This window comes from Pundamilia nyererei, unplaced genomic scaffold (assembly GCF_000239375.1).
Source record: "Pundamilia nyererei isolate P.nyererei 1_Seehausen unplaced genomic scaffold, PunNye1.0 scaffold00090, whole genome shotgun sequence".
NCBI lineage: Eukaryota > Metazoa > Chordata > Actinopteri > Cichliformes > Cichlidae > Pundamilia > Pundamilia nyererei.
The window spans coordinates 510,563-521,637 of record NW_005187491.1 but is presented as its reverse complement, the minus strand read 5'-3'; the positions used below and the strand labels follow the sequence as shown (position 1 = coordinate 521,637).

The window sequence follows — 11,075 nt, the reverse complement described above, 5'->3', positions numbered from 1 at the left end:
ACACACACACACACACACACACACACACACACACACACGCACACCTTAGATAAACAAACCCTACAGGTTTGTCCATAAACACATTAAAGCATTAATGTGCTGACACCTAGTTTGAGAACCTGTAAGCTTTTAACACATGTACACACATACAGAGGTGTTTCCCAAATAGAAATCAGCATGCTGTTACTAATCGATCTGTTAAATTTTCTGTTTTGTCTTAATTAAAAAAATAATATGAATAACCAATTGTCAACATAAATATAACTACACTGAATTTACTTTGTCCTGTGATATCCTGTCACACTCTGGGTTAGCCTCCAGACCACCTGTGACACTGAACTGGACAAATGTTAAGAAGATGGATGGATTTTCTGGGTTTTAAAATGTACCTTTGTAGCCATCAAGTAGAGAAATATGGCGGTGTATGAAGTCTTATTTTATGGGGGCTAAAGACAGTTATCTATTTGTTGTTGTTGTTGTCTAATTGTTATTGGCCTCTGTGAAAAGAATTCAGGGACAGAAAACCAGTTATTGATTCTGCGGGTAACTACGTTCAAACATTAGCTGTGTACTAACTCGGCTCTTGTGCTAATAAAACTGAACCAAAATATCCAGACTTTACACTGATGAAGGCTTTGTACCAAATATCTAAGCGTATTTCACAAGTCAGATGTGAGTACCGTAGTTTGCAAAGGTAATATGAAGTCACATATTCAACCACACACCCCCTTTTCTGCTGATGCATGAAACACTGAAAGATTGACAACAAAATTAAACAAATCACCTTCCTAGGAAAGTTTCATTCAAAGGTTAATACTGCTGCTGTTATTCTGTTTTTGTTTCAGGGAGCCCGAACTCTCTGCACAAGGGAGGTGTGTCCCATCCTTTCTTGCCCCTCTCAGCTCACCCACACCCCGCCTGGACAGTGTTGTCCCAGATGTGTCGGTAAAGACTGGGAAATTCAATGATGGGGATCATAATGATGGGCAACACCACAAAACATAACTCCTGTTAAAATGAGGTGGCAGACATTACACAGCTGTGGCCAGAAGCATAGATAGGCAATGAAACATGTAATCTCCTTAGAGAAGGGGTTAATGCTGCTCCTAATAACCCTAAATATCTTTTTTATCCTCAGCCTCCATTAATTTTAATTTCATAACTTTAGTCATATCTTGCAGGGGAATTTTTTTGTTTTGCACTCATGGATGTCTGAAGCAGTCAGAATTTTATTTAGATACAACCAAATCAATTCCGTTTTTAATCCCCATTTTTCTCTACATGACTCTGTCTTTCCTCCAGGTCAGAGGAAGGTGTTCGATCTCTCTTTGGGAAGCTGTCTGTTCTACAGTCAGGTCTATGACAATGGCACCTCCTTTATACACGACAACTGTACCACCTGCACCTGCCAGGTATCAGCCTGAATAGCAAAGGCTTCATTAAACAAAGCAATGGTCAGTTAGTAAATTTAAAAAAATCCTAATTCAAATAATCTTTCTAGAATTCCACTGTAGTGTGCAAGAAACGCTGCTCGCGGCAGGGAACTTGCCAAGGCAGCCACTGCTGTGAGGAGTGTCTGTCCTATGTAAAGGTGGAGGAGGTGAAGTACTGCAGAGTCCGGAACAAGATCTACAGGGTAAGAGCAGGATGGATGGATGGATGGATGTATGGATGGATGGATGGATGGGTGGATTATGGAGTGGGATGATGGTAACGGTTAGCTCTGTTGCCTCCTTGTTAAAATCTTTTTGGTTGCTGAGACCTTTCTGTGTGGAGCATGTTTCCTGTGTGACCCTCCTCTGCATACTCAGACTTCTCACAGCTCTGAAGACATGCACGTTAGATACATTGGTGATTCTATAGAGGCTGTAGGTGTGAATGCATGGTAGCTAAAATGTGACTAAAGTTCCATGTGCAAGAATTGGTAAAGTAGTGGCTTAAAGCACTCTGAGTGATCAGAAAGACTACAACAGCAAAGGATGAACGTATAGATAATACGTAGCTGTATTCTTGGGTATTGTTGGAATGATAAGTGCCTTTACGTCTTGATGGATGTTGTTCTAACCCTATTGTGTCTTTTTTCCTTTGCAGGAAGGAGACATGTGGTCATCAGTTAACTGTACTCTCTGTACTTGCGTTAAAGGCAGCATTGAGTGTCAGCCCAAACAGTGTGTACCAATCACCAGCTGCCCCTCGGTGAGTGACACCAGTTGATCAATGGATTACATTTATTTATAGCGGTGTGTTATGTGCTGTTATGTTACCCTAGCTGCTTTTCGACTGTGTATTTGTCTTTTTAATTTCTTGGACTATAATGTTTGCAAAAAACACTGCAATCTCTAGTGAAGGCTGGGAGCAGTCAGTCATCCAAAGGTGATGGGGTGGGTGGAGATTTGGTGGCACAAACAAAAATACCTCATACCCCTGGTGGTTTAACCTACAATAACCCTGTCTTTGTCACTCCACTTTATCTGCTTTCCTTTTCTCCATCTGACCTGTCTCACACTCATACTTTACAGCCCATGACTAACTTCATGATTCTCATTTCACATGCGTAACGCCTCAAAATGACAATACTGTCAAGATTTATCGGCAGTGCTGCCATAACCGACTCTCAATTTCAACAGGTTCACCTAAAAATGCAGGTGTAGAGTATCAGCTTGAATCAAAACATTGAACATGTCATGTAAAAATGTATCCTCTTTTTTACATGACATATGCAAGAAATAAGCAAAATAACTATAAGGGTATATCAAAGAGTAACACAGCCTGTTGCATAAAGAGGTCTCAATTAGTGCACTGTAACACAGCTGAAATGTGGCATTAGCTGGGAACTCGGGGAACTGCTGGCAAGAGAAGGGTCTATGGTGCGTTCACCTGTTGCAGAGGTCGCTTTGAGGTTATCTGTCGTGCGTTTCGTGATGGAGTGGATTCCTGGCATGCCGGTGGCCGTCACGCAGTCAAAGCCGGTGTCAATGTTGGTCTAAGTTCACACGCTTCCAGTGGTTACAACGAGCCCTCACCTGTTGTTTGCGGTCAGAACAGGCACAGTGCCATTGGTGGTCCACATTCAGTTTTGTCTCCAGAGAAAAAGCAGTTTTATAAGTCACTTTAAATGTGGAAGAGGGCAAATAGTTTTTTAAGGACTGTAGCTTCAATGTTGAAAAAGTGCAGTGAATGCAGCAGCCATTCTTTTTAGTGGCCTGCAGGGGGCGACTTTTCTGGTTGCTAAAAAAAAAAGCCAGATTGTTGAAATGTTTGTAAGAAAATGACCCTCCTGCTTCCTTGATCTGTGATCCTAGTAAACACTTTTGTGATTCCTCTATGGTCTCAGTCACAAGTTTCTAGTCTTACTGATTGCAAAATAATGTAGATGTTTTGATGACATACTCATCAAAAAAGGAGAAAAAAAGGAAACCACAGAGGGAGATTGGCAAGTTGCTGCCATATGAATGTGTATTGTATTTCTGTTTCCATCGCTGGCGTCAGACAGGTGTTTTACAGCGTTTTTTTTTTTTTAAAACATCTGTAACTCCCGTAACTCCTTAACCTCATGCTCAATTGAAAGAATTCCAAAACTTCCTGAAAGCACAGACTCGGCGATTTTCTCAAGTACTGCCCCGCAAAGACGAAGGTTGGTTGAGAGAAGAGAGAGTGAGGGGAGAAAGAGCTCAACAGAAAACAGAACTTTTTATCTGTTTTCTTTTGATCTTTTGGGGTTCTTTTTTGGGTTTTTTTTTTCTTTTTCCTGTTTTCTGTGTTATTTGCTAAGTACTGAATGTGGGCCTTGCTTGGGATTACTGTAATGACCTTTATATCACTGAAAATAACAGTTTCTGCTTTCAGAAACCACTGAAATTTTGTGGTTGCACAAATGGTGTAAGAGTTATGGTAGTTTGACGTAAAAGTTTAACCTAAAACCTATGGGAGCACAGATGCTCCAGTCGGTTTTAATGGGTTAAATCCGGCACTTTCCTAACTAGTAAGTGATTTCACAGTGGCTGTCTTTTATATACAGTTAAAGTCTCTATTCTTAACATATTAATGCACTTTTTAGAGCATTGACACAACATGGAGACAGTATGTGACATCACTTTTTGAGAGCTGTATAAGAAAAAACAACATGAAAGAAGTGACACAGGAAAAAGTTACCCAGATGCATGTAGTTGTATGTAAAGGAATGCAAAAGGATGTAAACTGATTTTCAGTGGGGAATATATAGCACGATATCGGATAACACGTATGTGCTGCATTGTGAGGTTGATATCAGTGAGTGAAATCGGACACTTCAGGACCAGTGGAGAGGTTACCGCTAACCCCCTGGGTTGACTTTTCTGCTCTTTACATAAAGTAAACATCATTTCTTGTAAAAATATGTTGATATTAAGCATAATTTGTGGATTTATTAAATTCTGATTGCAATAAAATTGTTGCAATGTTTCTCTTATGAAAATGTTTCTCTTATGAAAATACAAAGTCAGGTTTGATTTGTAGGCAGGTGTTTTAAACAATCTGTCCCACAGTTTAATAACAATGAAAAATCTGACATTTGCACTATTCTTGATATGAAAAGATATTAGTAAATGTAATCTAGTGTGGCTTATCACTCTCACAGAGGTCATTACAGTCCACATTACCTTCAAAACACACACACATACCTCACGCATACTCTTTCCCATGCCATCATCCTGCGGTCAGCAGCAGGTCGGCAGAGCGTGTGGGTCCCATTTGGAGACAGTGTGTCTCCGAACAGCCTTTTGTCTGTGTGGCATTTGAGTGACAGCAAAGAAGAGGTTCCCTATATTTAGGCCCCTGAAAACCAATCTCTGACACTGTGTGTGCCTGAATGAGTGTGTGTGTGCGTGTCCTTGTTTGTGTCATCAGTCTGTCAAAAGGCAGCCCTCTTCAAAGAGAGAGAGTGCCCTTTGTGCCGAGGTTAGGACTCTGGAGTCTGCATTGAGGGTACAGAGAACTTCTTTATGAGATGACAGATGAGTGGTGTGTGTGTGTGTTTGTGTATGTCTGGAAGACAGGGGAAAAAGACTGCGTATACGTTTATATGTCTATTTGTGAGGACTGGTTCCAGTTTTAGACCTTGGGAGAGGAGTCATTTTTCAAAAGGGAGGGTATTTGGTTAGTCTAGACTCAAAGGGTGGTTAACAGGGGTAGGGGCTGGGGTTAAAACATTTAGTTAGGCTGGTTAAGGTAGTTTTAAGGGGCAAGGAAGGCATTGTATCAGCGAAGGTCCTCACAAAGATAGAATTACATGTGTGTGTGTGCGTGTGTGTGTGCGCGCGCGTGCGTGTGAAAAAAGGGCTTCCCTGAGGCAAAAAAAACTAGGTGTGTGAAAGAGCCCTCTGATCTGCACTTTTGATGGAAGTTGAAACATACAGCGAACACACACACACACACACACACACGCACAGAGGGTCCTGTTACACAGACAAAGTTCAGCAGTTGAAGTTGGAGTATGCGTGTCTCTGAAACCTTCCTGGTGTTGCTGTGAACTTGTCAAAACGTGAACTTTTCCTGTATCGCCATCTTTCATGTAACTTCTGTTACCTCTGCTTGAATGACAGCACAAAATTAGAACTGTTGATAATCTCTACCAACAAAAATGGGAAATATATATCGTTTGACCACCAGTACTTGGTTCTCAACTGTGTGGAAACAAGACTTTAAATTAGAGGAAAAAGAACAAGTTAAAATATTATGAGAGATTATTAGTAATGGTCATCATATTCTAAGTCATACATTATAATACTGTATTTTATGTGGCAGACCTACGTTCAATAACAGGGGTCCATCAGGAATCAACTCCAACTACTATTTTTCTTCCCAATGTGATGTTTGTGTAAAGTTTGGTCAGAAGGTTCCTTTGCGCGTGCGCCATTAGCATCCTGCCTGCTGTAACCTACAATTTCCTTTGGGATTAATAAAGTATTCTGATTCAGATTCTGTTTTATTTTACTGTTTTTATATATTTTTACTTTACTTTGTTAGTTTTCTTGCATTTACAAAACTCTGATCTTCTTTTTCTCCCAAATACAGAAAACTAGGAATAATCTGACTTAGTGATCTGTGATCAGTAGAAGAAAGTTTAACAAGGGCAAAAAAGTTAATGGTTTTTAGAAATATTTATCAAAAGAGAAACTTTTTTCCTGGACATTCTGATTCGTGTACAGTTCGGTTGAAATTTGTAAACTGCAAAGCTAGTCAGAAGCATAACAGTTTTTTCTTATTGTAATTTTCTTTTAGGTTTTTATTCCATGTGTCTATGCTTTGCTCGTGACACTGCTCCACATTCTGTCAAAACAAGTTTCCTTGCCACATTCAGGCTTCTTGTCATCTTCCCTTAATTCCTCTGTCAGTTATCTAATCCAGTGTTTCTGTGTCTGTTCTCTTGCAGAATAAAATCCTGAACAGAACTGGCTGCTGCCCAGTTTGCACTGAAAGTGAGTAAGTCCTTCTCCACCCTCCACACAGTGATTTGTGGGATTCTCACTGCAGTGTCTTCTAATCTATATATCTAGGGAAGCCCTTTAATTTGAGCCCATCAAAGTCTTAAAATATCTCAAATATATTTATATATATATATTTTGTTTGTGGCTGCACAAGAATCAGAGCTATTGATACTGAATGTTTAGAAAGCTAATTATACGTCAGAACCTATGAATTGTTCTTTTTATGAGCAATAAAAAATAAAATCTCATTCTGGCCTCTGCAGTTCACTTGAGTATTCCCCGTGAACTTCAGTCCAGACTGTGGTTTACCCTTTGGGTCGTTTTACTTTAGCTTTTGGCTTCAAACTGCAGCAAAAAAATCCCCCAAAATGTTCTATTTCAGGACTACAAATACTCCATAAACCCCACTTGTGTATAATATAGAGTTTAGATTTAGCTGGTCAGGCAGATGTATTACCACAGTGAGTCACATTAGTGCCACATATTTCAGCATTTATCGTAAATTATTTTTCCGCTGTTAGCTGTCAGATTTCAAAATGTATCCTTTTTTATAAAGTGCTTAACTTTGGGTTGCCTCTTGCTGTCCAGGGACCTACTGCTGTTCCAAAGTTCATGTTTTAGGTCACTGAGGTTAAAAAAGGCATTTGCTTTCTTTGACTTCTTTCTATATTTTTGGTTAAACATATCAAGAGCTTTCTTTTTCTTTGTCCTACTTCAGAGCCAGGCGTGTGTACAGTCTTTGGCGACCCTCACTACAACACCTTTGACGGCAGGACCTTTAACTTTCAGGGAACTTGTCAGTATGTTCTGACTCGTGATTGTGGTAGCATTCCCTCTGGAGGGCCTGGGAATAACATCAACCTCAACAGCCCAGACTCGAGCTTCACGGTAAAATGGAAGGGTATCACTTCATAATATAGCCCACAACTGAGGGCATACTTCCTCTGTAATTAAATGGAATTTGAGTGTATATACAGGAAACAAATAAATAATTATATTGTAAGTAAATTTAGATATTGGGTTGGTAATTTTAAGTAGTGTGCAATTTCATGGTAATGCTGGAGGAAAACAAACCATATTTCCCCATCTTATATCATAAGCATGCTGTACTTTTCAGGCCGCAGGCCTTATTACAGAGCGTATTAATCTTTATTTTATATTTGTTATGTTGATGTGCATGCTGGATGTCCTATTATTCAATTATTCATTTATCTTACCAACTTACAACAAAAAAAATAAATACAGTCAAAATGTTACAGTACAATGATGGAACTTGATGGTTTTCTTTCACCATCACTGGTCAAATATAATTTTCAAAAGGAGTGAAATACCTGAAAGTTAGGCCGGGTTAAGCTGTATTATAGTATGTTATTGATGGAATTTAGAATACACTAGGATTTGATAAAATGTGTACTCAGAATGGGATGAAAAAATTGGGAAACTGCTCATCTCTGCTGACCTCTCTGCTGACTTTTTTCACACATTAAAAACCAAAAGCAGCTGAAATTTTATAAAGACATCAGGACCTCTGAGACCTCAATAGATCCTGAGTTGTCCTGTTTTAATGGCTTTTAATCTCATTACTTTGATTTCAGGTGTTGGTGAAGAATCACGCCCGGAGGACTCGCTCCTTCTCCTGGACTCAGTCTGTCGAGGTGAAGCTGGGTAGTTTGATCCTCAGCCTGCACCAGCACTTAACGGTACGGAAGAATGGTACTCGCATCGCCCTGCCCTACCATGGTCCTGGGGTGCATGTAGACCTGGATGGATACCTGCTCAAACTCACCACCATTGCAGGTCAGTATACGTCTTTCTGATCCAAGTTTTTAAATCAGCAAATATTGACCTCTATTTGTGGTCTCAGCTGAAGGTGAATTAATCATTGGAGAGTTCTTGATAAAATATGGCATGGCTCAGTGAGTGGAGCCTGGTTTTCCATGTATGATCGTCTATTTAACATTCTGTGTGGACCTTTCACCTGATTTGGTCTGACTGTACCTGTGTGTGGCCTTCTGTTAAGCATCAGCAGAAGCGCAGGAGTCTTCTGCCCTCTCATGCCACCCAAATAAAATATGCAGAAAGGTTATTATGAATTTTTTGTCCAAAATTAAAGCAGCTTTAAGAATAACAGCACAAACTTTGCAGATGAAAACCACATATCTGAAAAATTAGTTGATAATTTGAAATCATTCTTTTACAAGAGATGGTTACAAATAATAAAGATTTTGTTTCTAACCTCCACCTTTTTCTGCAGGTCTGGAGATCACATGGGATGGTGACAGTTTTGTGGAGGTTGTAGCTGCTCCTCATCTGCGTGGGCGCCTCTGCGGCCTTTGCGGCAACTACAATGGCCACAAGCGTGACGATACCATAGGCGGTGACGGGCAGTTCAAGTTTGACGTGGACGAGTTCGCAGAGTCATGGAGGGTCGAGGGAAATGAGGTTTGCACCAAACATCACCCGCCTCGCAGGCCAACTTCATTCCTGTGCCCCGGCAGCGTTAAAGTCAAGTTCAGGGCTCACCGGGAGTGCCAGAAGATAAAATCGTGGCTTTTTAGTAAGTGCCACAGTGTGGTGGACTTCGGGTCTTTTTACAGGTGAGGAGAAATCTCAAGTGACAACTTAATTGTTAAAGTGCCAAACACTGTAGCTTGTCACACGTATCCATTTCTCTGTCCTACCATAACCATACTTGTATGAGGCTTTCGGTAAAATCTTTTTTCATTACGGGAACTTAATCTTAAACAAAACCAAATTCTGCCCTCTTTAGGTCGTGTGTGACGGACATGTGTGAGTGTCCAGTCCATAAAAACTGTTACTGCGAGACCTTCATCGCCTACAGCAGAGCCTGTGAGAGGGAAGGTGTGCCCGTCCTTTGGAAACCCGAAGCTGCTTGTATGGGTGAGTGGCAACACTCATAAATCGCAGAGCATTCTGAGAGGTGCTCTTGACTATTAGAGCCAGTCTTAATGACACCAGATTTGGCTTTTTGTTTTTTGTTTAAAGAAAATTCTGCTCACTTCTGAGCAAACCTGACACTTACTGCAGCTGCCATTCCAGTTCATAGTACTCCCTTTTAGAGAAGTAGAAAAGGATTTACCTTATGGATGCTTAAATTCCCTCTTTTGCATGATATTATCGTTCAACCTTGATAAAATGAACAGTATGCATTGGGTTTGGTATGAGTGCATGAGAAACAGCTAATTCCAATGAGAAGCTCCTGAGAATCTGCTCACATTGACATAATCAAGTCCTAACTTTTTCCCCTCTTTCTAACTTTTCTTCCTCTCATCAGCCACCCAGTGTAAACACGATGCAGTGTACGACACCTGTGGTCCAGGCTGCACCAAAACCTGTGACAACTGGAATGAGATCGGACCGTGCCGTAAGCCGTGCGTGGCCGGCTGCCACTGCCCCGCCAACCTGGTGATGTTCCAGGGACGGTGCATCAAACCCACAGCATGCCCTGGACGGTGACCCCTATGAGCTGGGGGAAGGGGACTGAAGGGAGGGTCATCTGAACTAAAACTAAGGGTCCAAACTAGCAAAGCAGAGTTTGGGAAGACACTAACGGGTCTCAAGTTGACAGATAAGATGCAACAAGGTACTCAGGGTCCATAACTTCACAAGGAAGTACGCTGTCGTGACTTAGATGCCAGCGATCCAAACAATGGTGACGGACTGAAGGGAAACTCAGATGATCATCTGATCACGGAGCGTTCGATTTCTGACTTCCTCTCGCCTCTTTGTCACACTGTTACTACACCAGTCGCCACCAATTACAGTTTTGGAGAATAAAAACTAAAATCTCAAGCGACAACTTAAGTTGCATTTGGAGATTTTACAACCCACGAATTACAGGAACTACGGCATGTTGCCATGGACCCTCAGGGAACAGTCTGGGGCCAGCGGACTCCTCTTAGAGCCAACATGGCGACTGAGTTTCTCTCGCAAACACATTAAAGTGAACAACAGAGCATCTGCATTTGGAATAGTGAGATTCAAAGTCAAAGAGAAACTCGGATTCATCATATCAAAACTGAACTTATCATCTCTATTCCATCATTTCATACTGTAAGCTAGCCAGATTTATATGAAAGACAGACAAGCTTTTATATAATTATTGTTCTAATTATTAATATTATTGCTATTATTTGTTGTTGATGTTAATTTATATATCAGTCAAATGAAATGTTGTAGCAAGAGCCAGAATCATGAATATAATTGTGTTATAAATGATTTAAAGGGAAACAAAAGCTATTTATGTATTTGTTGTGTATTTTTTGTTACTGTTTGAAGAGAAATGCCCAAATGTGACTCAGCTGTTGCACCATCGCAGGGATTAAGTACTGTATTGTATTATGCTCAGTGTACAGGTTGTAGTGGTTAGTAAACTGAAGGTGTTCGTGTAAGCATATGTTTCACTTGACGATAATTATTTAAGACCAGCAATATAATCTTTTCTCGAAGTTCATTTTTGACTGTCGTCCTTCCTCTATGTAGTGCTGGAGAAAAATCGAGATTACGGCTGCTAGTTCAATTCCCAAAAGAAGCCAGTGTTTAAAAAAAATGAAGTAAAGCTGATTTCATACTTGGATGTTTATCTGTGGC

General features: G+C 40.5%; 1 protein-coding gene across 1 annotated transcript in view; it reads left to right on the top strand.

Annotated features, from left to right (window-relative positions):
- Positions 1-10,938, top strand: part of bmper (BMP binding endothelial regulator) — a 32,774-nt gene extending 21,836 nt beyond the window's left edge. The window contains exons 8-17 of the mRNA XM_005739183.1: positions 846-945; positions 1,303-1,412; positions 1,502-1,636; positions 2,092-2,196; positions 6,410-6,455; positions 7,183-7,352; positions 8,060-8,261; positions 8,719-9,061; positions 9,235-9,365; positions 9,760-10,938. Of these exons, the coding sequence (XP_005739240.1) occupies positions 846-945; positions 1,303-1,412; positions 1,502-1,636; positions 2,092-2,196; positions 6,410-6,455; positions 7,183-7,352; positions 8,060-8,261; positions 8,719-9,061; positions 9,235-9,365; positions 9,760-9,941 (1,524 nt within the window). The 3' untranslated portion in view covers positions 9,942-10,938. The remainder of the gene's footprint in view (positions 1-845; positions 946-1,302; positions 1,413-1,501; positions 1,637-2,091; positions 2,197-6,409; positions 6,456-7,182; positions 7,353-8,059; positions 8,262-8,718; positions 9,062-9,234; positions 9,366-9,759) is intronic.
- Positions 10,939-11,075: the final 137 nt, after the last annotated feature.